This window comes from Tachypleus tridentatus, chromosome 13, assembly GCF_004210375.1.
Source record: "Tachypleus tridentatus isolate NWPU-2018 chromosome 13, ASM421037v1, whole genome shotgun sequence".
NCBI classification, from domain to species: Eukaryota; Metazoa; Arthropoda; class Merostomata; order Xiphosura; family Limulidae; genus Tachypleus; species Tachypleus tridentatus.
Window position 1 is genome coordinate 55,440,233 of NC_134837.1, and position 22,590 is coordinate 55,462,822.

The following is a 22,590-nucleotide window of genomic DNA, read 5'->3' on the forward strand; positions in this document are numbered from 1 at the left end:
ATCCTTCAACTTGAAAGAAAACACTTGTCCACACCAGCATGTTTGGCAGCACGCACTGCTGCGAACAGGCTTTCTCGCATATGAAACTGAACAAAAACAACACTTGCAGTCAGCTGACTGATGATCATCTGGAAGCAGTCTTGCGTCTTTCAACATCAAACATCAAGCCGGACATTTTTAAGCTCGTAGATGGCATGCAGCACCATCCATCGCATTGACTTTGTGACAGTTGACGTATCATAACATATCTTAGAATAATGTTCAAACTCTTTGATGTAATTGTTATTTGTGTATTCTTAAATGTGATGTCCATCTTGTGTGAAACAACTGTGGGACGATTTTAATCTTCACTTTTTTGTGGCCCCCAACAAGAAGACTGTTTGTGGCCCCTGACTCAAAAAGTTTGTACACCACTGTCATACACATTCATGCACAAGTATGCAAACATAGAGACAATATCTGCAAGACTCTTACATAATGCATTAAATTATTTTAATAAAAATTCGCATGAAAATGATTTAATGTGTGATTTCGACAGATACTACGTACATGATGAACATAGTCCTAAGTACCTCTGTTCTATAAATATATATTCAAGAAATATAAATCAAGCTGGCCACCATGCACTAGATGATTAAAACTAGTATTATTAATTTTTTTTTTTTTTTTTTTCTATGTGTTTTCTTCTTTTTCGTTTTATTTTATTCGACTTTATTATTATTATTATTTTATTTTCCGATAAATACATATGGAAAAAAGAAAAAAAAGAATGTATATGGATGAAGGAAAAACATATATATATGTACATAAGAATAAAAGTGAAAAAAACAGGATAAAATGGAATAAAAGTAAAAAAAAAAAAAGCACTGGCCCAAAAGCACTACAACAACAACATAATAGTAGCCGACATGAAAGCTAGGGATGGAGGAAGAGGTCTTGTGCACCTGACCCTCCTGGGTATTTAAAAATTCAACATACCAAATACCCACAAAGAAGAAGCGACGCGATGTTTGGACAAGTGTGTATGAAGGCTGTGTTGTGCATGTAAAAAATTTAGTAATTTTTATTTATTCTTTGTATGTGTTTTTCTTTAGCAAAGCCGCATCGGACTATCTGCTGAGTCTACTGATGGGAATCGAACCCACTGATATTAACGTTGTAAATCCGTAGACTTACCACTGTACAAGTGGGAGACATTCTCTGGATCTTGTTTATCTGTAATTTGATTATAATTAATCATGCTTGGCAGGTGTACTCTACCGTTGGATGTATGTATATTCTGTAGATTTTGAGTAAGTTTTCAATTGTCATGCCCCTGTTGTTGCCAACCATACGACGTACGGAATGAACTATTTGCATGTGGAAATAAAAACATGCCGCCCCCGGCATTCTTACTTTGTCAAGAACGTGAAATCCAATGTCAGGTTTGGATATACTACTAGTTCTATAACTGTTGGAAGAGTTAGTTCAACAAGCATACATACGAAGCTACAAACTAAAATGATATAATATGCTTATTGTTTACTCAAAATATTGTTAAGCAAAAAGGCTTGAACACACAACAGAATTTAGAGTTTAGTGAAAATTACATTTCTATGCATGCGTTGAACTGAATATTTTTTGGAAAACTTTGAATTGACTATTTGTATTAAAAATGAGTTTGACGATACGTGAATTATTTATCAAAACCACAAAACATCAGGTTAAAAACAATTCTGCATCATTCTCACCAAATCAAAGTTTGCAAGATCTACTGTGAAATAAAATTGAAACAAATTTTCATGTAATATAGTGAAAAACATAATGTTGCAAAACAGAATAAAATAGTCCAGTGAATGTTTGGTATCTGATAAAGTTTTCACTTACGATTTTATAAATTTATTAGTAATATCAAGTGTTTTTAAACCAAATAATTTGTTTTGCTTACACTTACATAGGTTCTAATAGTGTTATATTAATTTTCAAGGAGGCTATGACATATCAGCCTGCTTTTAAATAAGTTTAGACAAATATGTAACGGTAATATTTATTCTTTGTTCTTCATAGTAAAGTTAATAACACCTAGTTATGTATATTTCACTCATTAAGGTTTTGTTTGTTCTGTGGGCCAAAACCACGGTATCCATAGGGGGTATCGAACCTCGGGTTTCAACATTCTAAGTTTGTAAATTATTCCTGACCCACTGATGGAACACTCATTAACGAAAAAAAAATAATACTTGCACACATAATGCAATGAGGTTGACACAAAAAAATTCAAACTTTAGGAATAAGCTCCCCCAACCTACTTTTCTTATAAAGAATAGAAATATAACTGATTTTACAAATATATAATTATTCTGATATTAAATATATACACATGCACGTACACGTGTAATAAATTTGTTATACTGTTTATCAAGGAAATCACTCCAAGTAACTATTTTAACTTAGATTGTTATTTTTTTCATCTTTAAGACGGGAAAACATACCCAGTTGTTATGAAAGAGTTTCTTTTGCAGATTCTAAAAAAGGAAAATAAAAATAAGACAAGAACACTGAAGTCATTAAAAATCAAACACTAGGAAGCCATTTTTAGTTTGGAAAGTGTAACATACATTAGTCTTTCATTTCCTTGTAACTGTAGAGCTCTTTCGTTTCTTGATCAGATCATTTCCTTGCAGAATTACAACTTTCACAAGGGCCAATTAGTTTGACATTTACGGCTTCTTCTGTCCTCTAACGGTGTCAGGCTTGAGAAGTTTTCTTACAGTCACGAAAATCCAAAATGTTACTGTATTCGTTCGACTAATTTGTGAATGCTGAACAAATGGCTATATAAGGAAGACCATGAGTGGTCATGACGTAAATGTATACTGCCAGCAGTTAAGAAACGATTAGTTTGAAAATTGAAGCCATAACAAAGAGGAGCACGTAGCCAAGTTAACTATAATGTCGCTTTCAAATAAAATAAAATAAAAGTTTAACAACTTTTACTTATCAAGTCACTTAACACACGCAGCACAGAGTGCTAATTACCCAGAATCTTGGATCTGTTTCTATTTTCAAAAAATAAACTAGCCGCTACTTTGTATCCCAGGATGATAGGTATGGGTATTACCACTTTTACTAATGAAGCAGAGAACAACGTTTTGACCTTCTTAGGTCATCTTTAGGGTAAATCTTTTTTTCTTAACCTGCCGTACTAAGATACATTTTAACTTCAAGTTGGTTTCTCGTCATCACGAATAGCCGCTACTTTCTTTCACAACTACAATGTTACAATATTGAGTAAACACTATATTTTAAAATAATATCTAAGGCTGTGTGTGCCAAAATGACTAGTTCGACTTGACCTTGAAGCCATCGTCGCATAAACGTGTTCCACAGTTTGGGGTCAAGGGCAGACTATAATGGTAAGGATCAAATCCTATTAATCTGCCATATAACAGTATCTCAAAAATCGGGTGATTGTTGCTGTTGATTAGTATACACCATCATTTCAAAATTAGGAACGACTTGCCCTTTTTTTAGTTTGGTTTAGCACAAAAATTCTTTGAATAAAAACATTCATAGCTACATGTATTGCGTTTTTTCATTAAAATATCTTATATCTCCTATTAAACAGTCAAATTATTTTATCACTTATATTACAATATGTGGAATCAAACCTATTACTTTTAACATTGTAAAGTCATCATATTACTTGAGTGTTTTAATTATTAACAATCCTTATAATTAACTACCACCAAAACTAACTTTATGTTCAACAACCAAAACTACCTGCAAATAAATTGCATAAGTATAGGGAATCCTGTGTGACCAATTCTAGCCAACATTCTTATGACACAGACTGAATCACAAGCGACCAACTCAGCCTTACACCCATCACTATACTGGTACAGGTGTGTTGATGATAGAACTGCTGGATTCACATTTACAGAATACACACTTAGTTTTTCAGCCACGTTAACTCGATACACCCCGACATTAAATTCACCTCTGAACAGAAAAAACCAACCAAATAGCATTTCTTAACCTCAAAATCACAAAAACTGATACACAATTCGAAACAGAAATCCACAGAAAAACACCCATACTGGAACTCAGCACATGAAACAAAACAAAAATTCAACTTTCTTGATGACAAGAAACCCACTTGAAATAAAAATTTATCTCAGAACAACACGGGTATAAACACTTTATTATTAAGGAGAGAACCCAATTGTAGAGAAAAATATATATGTAAAAACGGCTGGTGGGGATTAAGAAAAAAATTTTATGTAGAGGAGCGAACAACGTTTCGACCTTCTCTGGTCATCGTCAGGTTCACAAAGAAAGAAAGAGGTAACTGACCGATAGCTGACCACATGTTTGAAGGGGGTTGTTTATGTTTGTTTCTTTATTTAGTAGTTGAGTGTTTTTTATGGTTATGTTGTGTTTATTTGATTTGCAGTGTTCGAAAAAATGTGAAGGTAACTTTTTGTGTTATTTGAATCTGGTTTCCATTTTTCTACTTGTTTCTCCAATATAGAAGTCGTGGCAGTTATCACATTGTATTTTATAAATAATGTTGGTGTGGTGTTTGTCAGTGTAGTTTTTACATAGTATATACCTAAGTTTTGTGCCTGGTTTTCGAATAAATTTCGTTAATTTCATCTGGTGAGCATAGTTTTAGGGCTGTATTTATTTGTCTATGAAACAAAACAAAAACTCAAAATACTAAGAACCCAAACAAAAACTCAACATACTAAGAAACCAAATAAACACAGCCAAAAAACTATGCTCACCAGATAAAATTGACGACGAATAAGACAGAATAAAACAATACTTCATCAACATCAATAAGTTTCCTCCACAAATCGTAGTAAACATTATACGCACACACCTAGACAAAAACAAAATCAACTAACAAAAGTAAATGTACCCCACGAATTAAAAAATCACGAAACTATATACTGTGGCATACCCTACATTCCCGACATCAGCAGAAAAATTACCAACTTCTGGCAAAAACTAGTAACAAAATATGACATTCCAATTAATACCAAATTTATTCAAAAACCAGGCACAAAACTAAGGTATATACTATGTAAAAACTACACTGACAAACACCACACCAACATTATTTATAAAATACAATGTGATAACTGCCACGACTTCTATATTGGAGAAACAAGTAGAAAAATGGAAACCAGATTCAAAGAACATAAAAAGTCATCTTCACACTTTTTCGAATACTGCAAATCAAATAAACACAACATAACCATAAACAAACATCCAAATACTAAATAAAGAAACAAACATAAACAAACGCAAAATTAAAGAAGCCTTACTTATACCACAACTCAAGCCCAAATTAAATCAATACAAAGGAACACTTTTATACATGTATAAATATATAATCTAACATTTAAGCACGCCCTCTACATTCCTACACTCAATTAAACAACCCCTTTCAAACATGTGGTCATCTATCAGTCAGTTACTTTTTTCTTTCTTTGTGAACCTGACGATGACCGGAGAAGATCGAAACGTTGTTCGCTCCTCTACATAAAACAAAATTCAATCCACACCTGCCGTTTATACATATATATTGTTCTCTCCTTATCAGTAAAAGTTTTAATACCCATAAAAACCGTTCTGAAATACAAAAACTTAACATATTAGGATACCAAATAAACACAACCACACAACTATACTCACCATATAAGATTAACCATGAAATCAACAAAATAAAACAGCACTTCATCAACAAATTTCCTCAAAAAACCGTTGAAAAAATTATACGCCCACACCTAGATCAACAATAAACAAACAATAATAAATCCCAAGATACAACAAACTACAAAACCTTATACTGCTGCATACCGTATGTTCTCGACATCAGCGAAAAAATAACCAACATTTGGCAAAAACTAGTAACAAAATATGACATTCCAATTGATACCAAATTTATTCAAAAAATCAAGCACAAAACTAAGTTCTATACTTTGTGAAAACTACACTGACAAACACCACACCAAAAAAAAACCTTCAAACGTTTTTTGAACACTGCAAATCAAATAATCACAACATAACCATAGAAAACACCCGGATATTAGGTAGGAAAACAAATATAAACAAACGCAAAATCAAAGAAGCTCTACTTATACAGCAACTAAAACCAAAAGTAAACCAGCATAAAGGAACACCTTTATACCTATACTAATTAATAACCCAACATCCACCTATACCGCACCTTACAATCCCGTACCCGTTTATACTCTCCTCCATTAGACATGTATCCCTTAATGGCCACATTCAGACTTTCTCCTTTTTTAACGTGAAGATGAGCTAGGAAGGTTAAAAAGTCGTTCTCTCGTCATCAATAAAAGTGTTAATACTCGTACCAGCCATTCTGAGATACATAAATTGCTTAAATTCGTGTATGCAAAATTTTAAATGATACAGTTTTAAGGTACTAAATATATATTTAATGTTATTATATTATGATGCTATAATTAGGCCAGGTGGTTAAGGCGTTCGACTCGTTATCTGAGGGTCACAGACTCGAATAATTGTTACATCAAATACGCTCGTCCATTCAGCCGTTGGGGCATTATATTTACCCTAGTACATACACTCAAAAAAATTACGTTGCCCACACTGGGGGTCATTTTTGACCCCCACCAAAAATATTAAAAAAAATTATTTTCATATAAGCAAAGTATAAATTTGGACAAAATATTTATTCTATACAATTTATGCATACACTCTGGGTAACTTTATGGTCATTGCAAGCCATTTTACTACATTTGATACACTTTGAAGAAGTTTTTTTCCTTGAATCACGTGCGCATATTTGACACCATTTCCTAACGTTCTCTTCAGCAACTTTTTTGGAGGGATCACTTCATTTGTATCTTCTTCAGGCAGTAATTCATCAGTAAGCAACTTCAAAAATTCACGTCTTGCTCTTTTTTGGTACTTTGATGTGAATTCTGGATGGCGCTGGCGATAGAGAAGGTAAGCATTGTATGCGGCAGCATCAAGAATGTTATAAAATAGTGCCATTGGCCACCTTCTGGTCTTTCTTTTTGTGGAAAAGAATCTAACTATTTGGTCTAGTATATCGACTCCTCCTTTGGTGGAGTTATAGTATGATATTATTTCAGGTTTTCCTGATTCATCTTCGATTGAGGGCTCTCTATGCAACGTAGATAAGAATATTCTAGAATGCTCGAGAACATTTATAGAGTGTTCTAGAATGTTCTAGAACACAAAATTTCATATCAATATATTATTTGATTGTTTACCAGAAATGTAATTGAGTTTTTTAAACGGGGGTCAAAAATGACCCCCAATGTGGAAAACGTGAATTTCGACATTAGACAATGGGTGTAATACACCATTTGCATAAAATACATGTTAAACGTATTAGTATAGTATGTTATTAGTATAGATTACATTAGGTACATTTTTAGGCCCGAAAGTCACACCTTTGATATTTCTATAACAACTTAAACACAAGTGGGCCCATTTTTGACCCCCACCGTGTGTATGAGGGTTAAGAGTTGTTCCCACTATTCGTTGATAAAAAAGTAGTCCAAGAATTGGCGGTGGGCGGTGATGACTAGTTGCCTTCCCTCCAGCCTTACACTGATAAATTAGGGACGGCTAGCGCAGATAAGCCTCGCGTAACTTTGCTCGATATTGAAAACAAACAAATCGCTATGTCAAAAAAGTAAAAAAGTTTTAATGAGTGGTCTGACTTATCCTTTCAAGAACTTTTCAGACATCAACATTTTACATTCAAATTATTCCATACTAAAATTACATAAAATAACTTTCTTTATCAATAATTTAACCTGTTATTACTCTGAAATTCAACTAATGATGTATCAAATGTTTGTGTATCTTCAAAATATACAAAGCTTCTACTTCAAACGGTTTAGTAGTTACGGATAATAGCTGGTAAACATTGTTCAAAGGAATTGCAGTTCTTGACTTTCATAGTAATTATTTAGCATTAAAATTTACAAGTGAAAATGTAATATTTATCGGTGCTTTGAATGTGTGATTTGTTGATTTGTTTATTGCTTAAATCTCGACTTTAACTCTCTTGTGTTTTTTCTTTCTTCTTTTTTATGTATTTATTTTTCGTAGCTCCAATAGGTGACGCAATGTTTTCACAGTAAAATTTGGAAGCATGTGCTTTTAAGAATAAGAGTCCAGAGAAGCAATAGTGGTATGTTGGTTTGGTAATTTTTTTATGTTAAAAATAAATGATAAAATAATTATTATTGAACACACTTTACATTTGATAATATATATACATGCACATGTATGTATTCAATTGAAAATTTACTAGCGTAAGTCTGATTGTTGAAGTTTGAGCATAATTATTTTGATATTTGGCTATTGCTTTGCAAAGTGTACGAATCGTAGATTATTTTTAATCACGTTTAATTTACATGATTTATGTTTCGGAAGTTTTAATGTTTAGTTTATTTCACTAATGTAACTTGTGAGATAATGGTGGTTTTTCTGGAAGAATTTGAAATTGAAATCTAAAAGACTATTTGAAGCTTTTAAAATCTCGCTTACAAGTTACACGTACTGTATTGTGTACATTATTTTCACGTAGTTTATTTAATTTTTTTTATTAATTGAATTCTAGATATGTAATGTAACATATAATATAGGCTTTGGGAATTAAGGTTAATTCGATCTATTCAATAATTACAAACCAATTTATGTTTCACTGAACACAACACATACTACTTATGTGCATTTCTTATATTTTTCTTTGTAGCATATAAAATTCTCAGTTAAATTTTGCTTCCATGTAACTTATTAAAAAGTTGTGCTGTGAATGTGAAATTGTAACTCTAGAAAACCTTATCAACAAATGCTTTAGGTCAGACTGAGATAATTAAAATGTTTATTTCTTTAATTTAATTGGAGTTTGTTTTTTATATCATTACTTGTTTATTTTATTGGATTACTGGTAATCCCTAACTTGACATTCTGTTGTCTAATCTTGATGTTAAGAATCTGTTATGAAGTTTTGAGTAGTGATATTCTAGAAAGTACTTGTAAACTGTTTATAGTTAGTTACTTAATTGACTGATACTGTCTTGTCAGACCTCTTGATAATGTATTAATTTATATATATATATTACTAAAAAAAATATTAAGAGTTTGTTTGTTGAAATGAAAAAAAAGGATTGATTCTAGGGCATGACTGAATTGGGAGCACCTGTTATTGTTAATGCCATCTGTTGAACTCTGTGCCAGAAGTCTGGCTGCCAGTATTGTTAAAGGTAAGTAAAATGTTCATAAGATACTTGCAGGAATTTTGTTTTAAACTAAATTTTTTTCAATAGTATGCACAAAATATGACAAGTTCTTGCCATATTGTTATCTTTGGTTATAATTTTTATGCCATCTTCATCAATATGTATTTTCTAATATAAGGCAAATTTTACAGGAACATTCTCCCTCTTGCAAAAACCGTGACCACTAAACCATCTGAAGAATATGAATAAGCAGGGAAACAGAAAAATATTTGGTGTGAGCTCAATGTATGGGCATTCTTTTCATGATATTAAGCATGTGAATAAAAAATTAACCTTAGTTTACCTTATTAAAAAAAAATGTATTTTATGATTAGCCTTGACTTCCACTCCATATCTATTTCAACTTGAAAACAACTTTGGTTTTTTTGGGTATTTTTTAACCATTTCTGCAGCTCACGTTAAAGTGACTACATTGTATATGTATTGTATACCTTTTCATTCATGCTTCTGTGTGTATGTAGTTGAATGGCTTGTGTATACGCTTGATATGCATGTTTAGCATCTGCTTTGTTTGCCTTCAATGTATTTGTACAGATTAAGTACAAGTATTTTGAATCTGCTGGGATTATCTGTTATATCTATTTTTTTCTTTTTTCAGAACTGGTTGAATATGTGGATGTTTTACCATTTAATTTTTCCACATATTTTAAAATATCTGGTTTACAAGAAGCCCTTTGCTACCCTTTAAGCATTACACGTCATAAAACTGAACATAGATGCTTGTTGTTAATTAAGCCATGTTATACAATACCTTATAAAGGTGTACAGCACATGCCATGGCTGACACAATAGCACCAACAGGTTGAATTTGGTTCATGTGATTTATTTTTAAATGTTAACAGAAGAATGAATTACATATTGTGAATCTTGAAAATAAGTATTTTTAATTCTAATTTTAAATTTTTATATTGTTTTTATGTGCCAGGCAAGAGTTTCCATCATTCATGAACACTTGATACAAAACTGAATTTGTTGTTAAAGCTAGCTGTTTTATTTAAAGAAAAAAGCAACAGTTCCTTATTTTTACTATAATTTTAAACAAATGTGCACTTCATCTAAGCTCTAATAATTTTAGTAACCTTAATAAAGTCACTTCTAGTGCTTTTAGTCTTGCAAGAGAATAACTGAAATCTTTAAGCTACATTCCATTGTTTGTACCTATTAAGCCATGTATCATTCCAGTAATTTCTATATGAATTTTAGCATGTTGTCAGTATCTTCATGTAGTAATGAATATAAAAAAGAGCATACCACTATGAAGTTAAAGGAGTTAAAGAACATTCCTAAATCAGAGATCATCTCTGTTTTTTTCCAGCCAAGGCATTACTGTGGTGCACTTTATCTCAACTTGTAAGGAGTAAATTATGCTGCCCACAAATGTTATTAATTTGATGTTTACATTGAGGCATCCACCTGCCACTATCAAGGTAGGATACTTGAATTGTAATGTATAGTCATATACATTATGACTATAATGACCTCTCTGACCCAACCCTCTCTGACGTATCCAGTGTCAGTGGTTTGGTCATTCAAAGGTTTCTTGTCATGATTCTTTGATGTGTGCTCATCATGGTGTCATAAACCACAACAAGCATGAGTGCTAACTGGAACCTCACTGTCTTAACTGTAGTGGTTCCCACCTCTCTTACTTTTATTCTTGCCTTTACTTGGTTAAGAAGAAAGTAGTCCAACATTTAAAAACTGTGAACAATATCTTCTATCCTGATGCTCAGCAGTTTTTGTCTTCCACTCCATCTTGGAAATATGCTGCTGCACTACATTGAATTACTACAGTGTGTCTCCAAAATAGTGTAAAATAGTTTGCCCCTCATGATTAAAAAAGTTGATGAGTCAAAGTCTACTCCTATCTCTGTTCTCACTATTCCTTCCAGTAGCTCCTTGGATCCATTTCCTTCAGCTCTGGCATCTGTTTGGGTCCATCTCCTTCCTTGGCTCTGAGATGCAGAATGATCACTCCTTCATGCCCTCAGTCACTGGAATTTTCATCCATTGATAGAGATCTTCCAACCCAACCCAGGACAAGATCCATGGAGGATGACAGACCTTCTTCTACTGAAGAAAAACAGCACAGTTAAAAACAGAAGGCATTCTGCCTAATTCTTCTTCACCTAAGTAAAAATGGCCACTCTGATACAGTGGAACTGTCAGGATTTTCATTCAAATGTAGATGACATTAAGGATTTGATTGATTCTTACCATCCCATGTGTCTTTCCTTACAGGAAATGTTTCTGAAACCTGCCGATGCAGTCACCCTTCGGCAGTTTTCTTTGTAGAGAAATGACAGGTTGTGTGATGGAGACTGCATGGTGGTGTGGCACTGCTGGTTGATCAGCATGTGCCCACCCTGTCTTTTTTCCTTGATACACTCTTGGAGGCTGGAGCAATCTGTACTTCCTCATGTCTTACCATCATTATTTGTTCTTTCTACCTTGATCCTGAAGAGACTTATGATCACTCAGGCCTTGATGCCATCATTGAGCAGATACTGTCCCCCTTTTTAATCTTGGATGATTTTAATGGACATAATTCCCTTTGGGGTGGTGCTGAATTGATGGGAAGGGGTCATTCCATAGAGCATGTACTCTTGGATCACAACCTATTTCTCTTCAGTATTGGTTCTTGTACTTATTTTCATGTACCTAGTCAGTTTTTTACTGTTATTGATCCTTATGTTACTCAATATTCAGCTTCTAAATGTCATAGTTTGGATTCTGACATTTATTTGTGGACAACTTAACAGTTTTTGAAAGGTGAATGTATACTTATGAATCTTTTTACTCTGGTTCTTAATGAGTATGTTTTAAAGTTTATAAACTTAAATTACATATTTATGTCAAATTCAAATTTTTACATCTTTTATCTCCAAGACTGAATTTACATTGTTATGAAATTTATATAAGATTAGTATCTTATTAAAGAAATGTCTCCCTGGATCTTAAGATATTTACTAATGGTAAAATTGGCAAATGTTTGTTTCTAAGACTTGCATACACAGACAGTTTAGTAAAACATTTCAAAGGTATGTACATATCTGTCTATTCTGATATATATAAAAGCCTTGTGTTCACAAATTCCTTTGTGAAAATATTAACAATCTTAAAATTTGGAATGAATAAGAAAATTAGAAAGAATTCTGAATCATTTGTAACAAGATAATAGAGAAGTTATTAGATAACATTTAATTGCATCTAATTTTAATTACTATTACTGCTTATGCTGAGTCAGTATCCATTGAATATACAAGGTTGTTTTAGTTGTGTAGCTAAAGCAAGCCTGAATATATTTCTTCTTGAAATGGGATTGTTTTAATTGGAATTATTTTCATACATTGGAAGATGTGAACTTTAATTTTATTCTGCTGAATACAAAACTGTTTCAAGTGACATTTTACAGTTTATTTATATTGCTTTATAAATTGTTACATTTTCATTTCTTTGTTAGTTCAGAGTATGTAAAATATAACATATCACTTGGTTATTAAATCAAATTCCAATAAAACATGCTCTTATATTTGATCTGAACAGTAGAAAGATTTTAATACAATTACTTTTTTCTTTTTTAATCATTTCAAGCTAGGAGTTCAATGTCAATTACAGAGGATTGGTGGCTGACTGAATATGAGGAAGAAATCCATGACCACCTTCGAGCTAAGGAGCAGAAGCGGGCAGTCTTTCATGCACAATCGCCTCAGCTTCATTTTCGTCAGTTTCTTGTTGAGTGGTTGATTGACATTTGTAAAAAAAGAAATCTGTCAACTCCAGTCCAACACCTTGCTATATACCTCTTAGATTATTTCATGGATAACCATAGTATTCAGCGTGAACAACTGCAGCTTGTTACCTTAGGTTGTTTATTGGTAGCAGGTATGTCACATGGAAAGTTTTAACTTTAATAGTTTTAGAGAAGAAAAGTTTTGTTTTTAAATTTGGTAAACCAAAAAAATGTTTTAATTCACTAAAATAGTGATATTTGTGTATTTGATGTTTTTTCTTTAAATTTATAAAAATTGAAGTTCTATTTTACCAACAAAATGTTATAGAAAAATTTATAGCAAACAAAGCTGAATAGATCCAATAAAATACATTTTAAAACAGAAGGAGTGGCATAGATTTGGGATGTTTGAAATGGGAATAGATTGGGAACTGTGACAAATATAAAAATTCTCAATTTCGACTGGTCCCTGATAATACAAAATGCATGATCAGAAAAGGGTTAACATGGCAAGTTTTATGCAGTTTGTTACACTAACTTGTTGGCACATATAGCCCATTGTGTAGCTTTGTGCTTAAATACAAACATGAACACTAACTTGTTTCTGAGTAGAAGTAACTCTTGCCATTAAATATGAACATTTTTGCAAATACACATTTTGTTTTCATTTTGTAATTTTCCTACAAATGTTATTTTTACATATTTATAAAAAAAAAATTCTAATTTTGTTATATTTCAGCTAAGTTTGAAGAGAAGGACAACTTGATTCCTAAAACAAGTGAGCTAAATCAGACTGTTGATAACATGTATAATCTTCATGAATTTGTGCAAATGGAACTTGCCCTAGTAGAATTTTTTCACTGGGATTTGATGGTTCCTACAACAGCCCATTTTGTGGAATATTATGAACACTATTGTGTTTGCACAACAGACTTTCATGCAGGTCGACCTCTGCCAGCATTACCAAAAGCACGTGTCTGTGCTCAGCATTACAATGATTACTTTTTGGATCTTTCCATTCGAGGTAGTATTGTTTTGTTGGCTAGAATATTATTTTCCTGAAAGTTTGGTAATTTACATTATTGACTTGCAGAAGAGAGAGAGCTTTAACTCAATTCCATTTTCACTATATTTAGATTTATTAATTTGTTTGTTTAAGCATAAATATGAATGTGCATTACATTTAGTCTGTGCATAAAATAAAGTTAACAGAAACCATTAGAAATGATAGAAAAGTTTGTATTAAATGTATGGTATACTGTTAAAATGCATGTGCATTTTTTTTAAGAGAGCAAACTTATGAGGCTAGCAGTTGCTTGTAAATTTTGTTTTGTAGATCACACATTCTTACAGTTTCCACCCTCCATGGTTGCAGCAGCTATTATTGCAGCTACACGCATCTGTCTGCTCATCTCTCCAGTGTGGCCAAGATTCCTTCAAAAGCTTACTTATTACACCAGTGAAGAGTTGAGTCCATGTATTGAGATTATGTTGAGGTAAGAACTGAACATTAAAAGTATAATTTAATTCACAGTGACTGTTTTTAAAATAGATTTATATTGATTCCAAAAAATGTTTGTATGTAACTGATCAATTAAAAAACTAACTAGTGAATACAAAAAAGGAAATTAACATACCTTTTGAAAGACCACAAGAGGCCCATTGTGGCTATTCCGTTAGTTTCATCAAACACCCATCTGCTTGTATCCAGCACTGACTACCCTCTCTTGAAGTTGCATAATGCTCTTGTGTCTACCACATCTGAAGATAATGTTCCAAAAACTAATCGTCCTGTGTGAAAAGTAAAATTGCCTAATCTGGAAATGACATCTGTCCTGCATAATCAAATCTTAAACCTATGACTGTAGTTCTTCCACTCTTATCATTAAAAACATAAAGTATTAATTCTAACTATTCCCTTTATAGTTTTGAACATCTTAAACAGATACCCTCTAATCTGTTGTTTCTAAAGAGGACTTAATTTTAAGGACCTTAAACTGAAGTAAGAACCAAAATACTATTCTTCTTCATCTCTCTATGTAATACTATCTCAAGCTTATTTCTACAGTGACCACTCATACCCATATATTCCAGCCCCTAAACTGTATCCAGATTCTTTTTTTTTTTTCTTCAATTCTAAACTTTATCCCCTATGCTTACAGTGACTACTGGCACTTGATTTATAAGACTTCACTGGATATTTTGCTTTTCATTTCTATAATTTTGCATTAAAATATTAAATTATATTATATTAAATTAATAAGGTATGATAAAATAATTATAAATAGTTGTAAAAATGTACTAAAATTAGCATTTAAAGGTTATTAGTTAAGATATGTACATGGTATTAACATTCAAATTATTTGAATATGCTGGATAGCTTTAAAAATAAATAGCACACATCTTTGTTTTTCCCCACACAGACCTATCCAATTTTAATATTTTAGAAGTTTATGTAGAAAGTAAATTTAAACAGTTGTATAATAATGCATAAATTAGTATGGCGTGTTAGTTTTATATAGCATTGGAAGCAATAGAATGAACATGCTTTATTCAAGCTTCCACTAATTAACTTCACAAATTTCAGACTTCTAGAAACTGAAGAAAGGAATTCAACAGAAAAAACATCTCTGATAAAAAAGGTAGTTCAACCCAGTGACACTGAATCTTCAGATAGTTTAAAAAGTAGCCCTACCTCAGTATCGTCATTATCATTTGATTTTGATAGGTGAAAAAAAACCCACCCTCTCATGTAGTTACTCTGTATAGTACAAAAACCTTGCTTCATGAGATGAATGTCTGATTTTGTGATAGAAGTTGTGATCAGAAATATAGTTAATCATTTTGTTACAGTCACGAATTTCTAGATAAATTTTAGTTTTTCCTTATAAGTATTTTTGGTTTACTGTTATTTTTTCTGATGTTTGTATAAGAAAACGATTGAGACTTTTTTTTTTTTACAATATTTGGAGATTTTGTGATATTATTTTTTAAGAAGCAAATTCACTAAATCTATCATCTTAGATTTTGCAAAAAAAACTTTGATTTGAAGGCAACAGTTTGCTCTCATACTTCCTTATTGCAAGTTCTTGGATGTAGATATCTTTTTGGTTTGTTTTTCAAGTAAGACATTTTGGTTGAATTTTGGTACTCACAGAAACATAATTACTCCTTTCTCATAATGTTTTGATAGAAATCTTATACTAATGTAATGAAGAACTTAAATATTGAGATACTGTGCTTAGATACCAATTTTGTGCATTATTGTGGAAAACAGCATGTGAAGCAAACTTCTTTTACTTGCAACTAGTTCTTTGCGATTGTTGAATTTAGTGTAAATTGTTAGAATAATATTACGATGTGTAAGTAGATTTCTGAACCTTTATCCTATTAAAATTAGTTGAAAGATTGGAAATTAAATAAAAAACCAATAATATGTATGATGTTGATGTGTATTCGAGTTTAAATTAAAACAAAAAATCTTATTGGATATATGAACAATATATTTATATAGCTAGGTTTGGTATTATTGTGTAATGTTTAAGTGAACTAAAATTTTGAATCAAGCACTAAGAATTAACCTTTTCCTATTATACATTTTTTTATGAATAGAGGTAAACTACTGACAGGAAGAATGTTTTAAAATATTCTGTTGGCTAGTTGAAGTGAGATATTTGTAACATTTCTTTACATCATAAGAACATCAACTTCATTTTCTTAGCAGTCTGGAGAGTTTCTTTCTTCTGGAGTAATAGTATAGCTAACTGAAGCATCTGTACATGTGTTACGTATAAATATTGTTGAAAATTAATAAATTCTCCTAGTATATAGGTATGATGAATTTTATAGTGAATTAAAAATAAAAATTAGGTATTTTTCAGATTACACGATTTCTTGAACATTTTATGCAGTTAAATGTTTTGTGTAGCTACTTTACTTTAATGTTTTTGTTGTTGTTTGCTTTAAAATACTCAACTGGCATATAGAGCTTTTCAGAATTTGAATATTATTACAGTAAGCTAGCCAAAAGGCAGTTCACATTATTACACATTGCAATGGCACCAGAAATGTTAATTCTGCATAAGTAATTAACCTTTCTTTCTGTTGTTCATAATTGGGCTAGGTGATCATCACATAAACTGTCTCTGAAACTTAGTCTTTATGTATGTTAATTCAAATTTAACAAAAAAAGAAAAATTGTGGAGAAAGAAAAGTGCAGTTTTGGCCAATGTTTTTCCTCTGTAGAAGATTTAGATACTATTAAAATAAAATAAATATTATATATAAGAGAAGAAATAGTGTGTTGTAAATTATCTGATCGTGGGAGCCTTTTGTTGAATTATGCAGTGAAGAATGTACAGGTAGTCAATTTCTCAGTATACAAGTGCTATATAATAATAAAATATTTTGATAGTTCTCTCATAATTATAAAAACTCAAATAGTACAAAAGAATTATTTCCTATACCCATAGCTTCCTGTTTTTCCTCACTCAAGTACAGATATCTTCTAAGTAAGATAAAGTCTTTGCAAACCTAAGAATGTTTCATGGTTAACTTCTGACTGTTAACTCATATCAGAGTGATAGTTTTAACTTCAAACTTGTACTTCTACTTGTTCAAGAGTAAATTAAATAAAAAAAAAGCAGTGTAATTTTATTTTATTTTTATAAGGTAAATTAGGTATTTTGATTGATGGTCTTTAACTGTTATGTGAAAATATACCAAATATTTGTTGCTCTGACATTCTACAAGTTACAACCTGTTAAGAAACTTGTATCTTGAAGTGTAGCTTTGATGTTTTGATTTCTTCATTATGTACCAGAAAGGTGCAGGTCATTGTAATAAAATTATTAAAATTCTATTGAGTCTGGAAAAAGCTTAAATCTTTTATAGACATGTTTGTTGAGTATTGAGGTGCTAAACTCAATCGGCTGAACATTGTATGTATTACAGACTCCTTTTTATCATCTTATATGTATATCATAAAAGGTAAGCTAGTTCTGTATTACAAAGATTCTTATTCATAATATGCTTTAAAGATTAAAACTGCACAAAATATGTTATTGGTATTTTTTGAATTAAAATGTAATTTTGTTTTTATCATACTAATTTCTCTAAATTTAATTTAAAGATTCAGCTAGTTTTGTACTGAAACATTATTTGTATCAGTACTGTAAATTGTGTGACTAATTGACATGAACACTTTTATGAGCCAAATTTCGCTCTTTATTTTGTAGCTGGATGATTCCTCTACTTCTGTAGTAACTCAACTCTCTTCTTTCACACTAAAACATTTCTCTTGTAAGAGTGTATTTATCTCAACAGGAATAAACTTATATTTTCTTGTTTTTGTATTTTGTTATTTCCGAAATTAATTTTTTGGTTGGAATTTTTCAAATTGGTATTAATATTCAGCAATTTACATAGAATGTGTTCTTGATGTACAAATATATTCCAGTTTGTTGAATTTATCAAATATACTTTTTAATTTCTTATTTAAGATCTTTTTGATGTGGAGTGTGAAATTAAAAGAAGAAAAAGGATAAATAACTTTCAACTTAGAGGTTTAGTAGTCACTGAGCTAGTAAATCTAATCAATTTCAAGGGAAAGCTACTATTTAAATAGGAAAAAATTTTTGTGTAGAAATTGTTTTCTAGTAAAAAGAGCATTAATGTAGAAAAACCAATTAGTTAATGGAAGTTGAACACATTCATTATAAACTTGAAACCATATGCAACTTCCATCCAGAGCTGATGATACTAGTAGTGGCTCATACTGGCATAGGTAGGAATCTTTTGAAGTGGAGACTGTGGCCAGCTGTATAGGTCACTATGAGTAAGGCCAAACATATCATACCCTCAGTTTAGGAACAGTGAAAGAGAACCTGGATCTTTCTGGAAGTTCACTGGCTGGAACAGATGGACTTAAGAACAGACTTTCCAACACTTGGTCCCGAGCTTAGATGGTCTGGCCTGAACACTGTTGCATACCTGAATGAGGAGTAGCAGGATAATTGTGAGATACAAGTTGCATTACTGGTTTCACCTGCTGGAGAATCAGCCATATTCAAAGCTCTGACATGGATCAACATCAAGACACTAACAGCCTATATTGGTGATTTGCACAAGTGCATGGAAGGCATATCTGGCAATGGCCTATGCACATTAGGAGTAAAATATGTTGCATAACTAGTAAAGAGAGAATCCCATGCTTTGTTCGGTTACATTAAGCAGCATCTTTGGTGCAGGTGGTTCCTTTGAATGTGTAATTATCATTAGTTTACCACAAGCAATCCACCTCCATTCTCCATTTTTGTGGATCCATATTTTTATGTGACTTTATAAATTACCTGATTTGATATTATACACAAATATTGATGTCTCATTGTCACAAAAAATATAATGCATAAAGTCAAAGCCCTTATTTTCCTTTCCTTGTATAAAAATACTAGTGTTTTTTTATCATCTTTGACAGTTTAGTTGGTTGAGGGGTATCATATTGATGGGTCAGTTATATCAAAACTAGGGTAAACTAAGTGTTAAGTGTTCTCAATGAGTATAGTGTCCATAATATACTGGAATAGCTACAGTTTCATTGTAATTGTAGTGCGACGCCTTGTATTGCTGTATGGTGAGTGGGGTCATTTGGCACTGAATATTCTCCATTTTTTTATAGATCCTTCACCCAGTGATCCAAAATGTACATAAAAAACACATTGATTGGAAAATGACCATGTATGGAAGACTCAGATCTGCAGTCATCAGTTACATTTGTACCTTGTTTTCTGATTTTGCTATCTATGTCTGATATACTTTAAGGACATATGTCTCCCTTCTTTATCCAAAAATGATTACAGGGGCTTGCTGGCTTTCCAAAATAAGTCAAAAGTTACATTCTGGGGACATATTGCTGGAAACATCTACACCACAATATAGCAATTTCCTCCTGAAATTGAAGGCCATTGGAGATATGCCTATTGAGGTTACTCCCCATGCTACTGAAACATTATGGATTTAAAGAACATTCCTGAGTCAGATCATTGCTGGATTCTCCAGTCAAGGAGTTTCTGCATATATCCACTTGTAAAGATGGAATTATGCAGCCTACTAATACTCTTATAGCATGTCTACTTGTTGCTCTCAAGGCAGTTTATGTAAATTGTAAGGTATGGCCCTATGTTCCCCTAACTGAAGGTGTTTTTAATGTCAGCCACTTGAAAGTTCTTATCATGGTTCTTTGATATGTGCTGTTTGTGGTGCCAAAGATCATAATGCCTATGACTGTCAATTGGACCCTCACTATGTCAACTGTGGTGATCCTCACTCCTCATACTTTTGTTCTGTTCCTAAGTTGGTAGAGGGAAAAGGGGTACAACAATGAAGGACTGTAAACAATATTTCTTGCCCTGAGGCTTGGACATATTCTGCTGCACTTCATTCTACTGCTGCAGTGAGAGTGCAAATAGATATTTCCATACCTCCAACAGAAACTTTCTATCACCATGTAAAGAATTATCCCCTCTGTGGATGCAAGAATTGATGACTCTATGTCTAATACTGTCTCTGACCCCTTCATCACATCCAGTGACTGCTCGGGTCCCTCTCCTTTGGCTCAGAGTTGCAGAACCATTATTTACTCATACATTCAGTCTCTGGAGTCCCCTTCTGACAGAGATCTGCCCAGTCAACTCAGAATAGGTAGACATCATTCTACTAAAGAAAAATGTCATAATCACAAACAAAAGGGTTCTCATCCTCCTCCTAAGTAAAAATGGCCAAATTGACATTGTTGAAATTTTGAGGTTTCAATTCTTTTGTGGATGGCATTAATGCCTTGATAGATTCCTACCATCCTTTGTGTGTCCCATTACAGGAAACATTTCTACATTCTTATGATGCAGTTTTTTTACAGAAATGACAAGTTGTGTGATTGAGTTCATAGAGGTGTGGCACTGCTACTTGATCAGCATATTCCCACCACTTCTGTGCCACTAAATATCCCCTTGGATGTTATGGCCATCTATATTTCTGTCTATCATACCAGAACTGCTCTCGTTATCTGTTGTCAAAAGAAACTTACGATCAATCAGACACTGATGATCATATAGACCAGCTATCATCTCCCTTCTTTGTCTTGGAAGACTTTAATGAATACAATACCTTTTGGAGAATATGCTATCTGAATCATAATTTTTCAATTTTTAATGCTGGTTCAATTACCTATTCTCACATGGTATTTTATTGTTATTGATCCATCTATCTGTTCACCTTCTTTTTTCTCATTATTCTTGGAAGATTGTCAGTGACTCAAGGGGCAGTAATCATTTTCTCATCATCTTGAGGAAGATTTGCCAGAGTTTCTGCCACCCAACTTGTGTGCCACAGTGTAAGTTGAAGTAAGCTCATTGGCTTTCTTTCATCACTTGTTTCTATTATCATTGGTCTTCTGTTTATTAGCAACTGCACAAAAGCAGTCACTGGTTGCATTGTTTAAGCAATTGTTCATTTTATCCTCAAAACCTCAATACATTTCCCGTGGTGTCCTCGTCCATGCGGAATTTCTGGATGCCAGCAGGCACAGAGGGCTCAGAAACAGGCTCAGAGGCCAGAATATCTTTTGCAGATAACCCACTCTTTTCAATTGCATTTCTTTCCAGCATGCTCATGCCTGTATCTGGTTGGTCAGGTGTCAAAACCACAAGGACACTTGGATTAAATTTGCGACCAATATCTCTTCCACCACCAGTTCCAAGGTCATCTGGGAAAGGATTTGGAAGGTCAGTGGAAAATATGTTTCCCATCCGCTTTCAATCTTGCTCTCCATTGTCCAGGAAGTTGTTGATGTACAGGGCATTGCTTGATACTTTTGGGTAGAGCTTTTCACCTTTCCAGCACTTATATTTCTTCCATTGTTTTCTTGGCCATCGTGTCGTAGGCAGAAAGATAGCCACCAACATTCTTATGATCGTTATTATCCATTTATACTGGCAGAAACCAAACCTTTATCAGTTTGGAAGTATAACAGTTGGGCCTGATGATGATAATTGTGAGATGTTCCATCATTCTCCTGCCTTTTTCTTTTTCTTCTGTTTCTGTTGAACCATGTTTGGCAGGAGAATATTTTTCCTGATACTTGACACCAAATTATTGTAATCCCTTTTAAAGTCTGGGAAGTGTTCTATAATTTATTCTAATTATCATCTAAGTAGTTGACTGTCTAATATTTTAGAGAGGATTGTGAATGCTTGTCTACTTTGGTTTGTTGAACCAAACCTCTTCTCTTTCATCCAATGTAATTTTCATAAATAGCGCTTGAATTTGAACCACTTGATTCATCTCGTAACCTTGATCAGGGAGGCTTTCCTCAAGAGAGAGTATCTCGTTTTTATTTTCTTTGACCCTGTGAAGACTTGTGACATTACATGGAGGTTTGGCATTTTGCATGACCTCCATTTATATTGGTTGTTTGGCCATTTACCAAGTTTCCTTCAAAACGTTTTGCTAGACCAGGATTTTTAAGTGTGTGTGGATTTG

The 22,590-nt window shown here is 32.6% G+C and overlaps 1 protein-coding gene across 12 annotated transcripts; it reads left to right on the plus strand.

Moving 5' to 3' along the window:
* Positions 1-8,065: 8,065 nt before the first annotated feature.
* CycJ (Cyclin J) lies at positions 8,066-18,403 on the plus strand. 12 transcript variants are annotated; one of them, XM_076477631.1, is made up of 7 exons: positions 8,141-8,209; positions 9,202-9,287; positions 9,455-9,548; positions 12,918-13,208; positions 13,796-14,080; positions 14,369-14,552; positions 15,644-18,403. In XM_076477631.1, the coding sequence occupies exons 4-7, from the start codon at positions 12,929-12,931 to the stop codon at positions 15,786-15,788; spliced, it is 894 nt and encodes a 297-aa protein (XP_076333746.1). In that variant the 5' UTR covers positions 8,141-8,209; positions 9,202-9,287; positions 9,455-9,548; positions 12,918-12,928; the 3' UTR covers positions 15,789-18,403. The 12 variants fall into 12 exon arrangements, with proteins under 12 accessions (XP_076333738.1, XP_076333751.1, XP_076333745.1 ...); XM_076477634.1 differs by having other exon boundaries at positions 8,142-8,209; positions 14,393-14,552; XM_076477625.1 differs by having other exon boundaries at positions 8,143-8,209; positions 12,922-13,208.
* Positions 18,404-22,590: the final 4,187 nt, after the last annotated feature.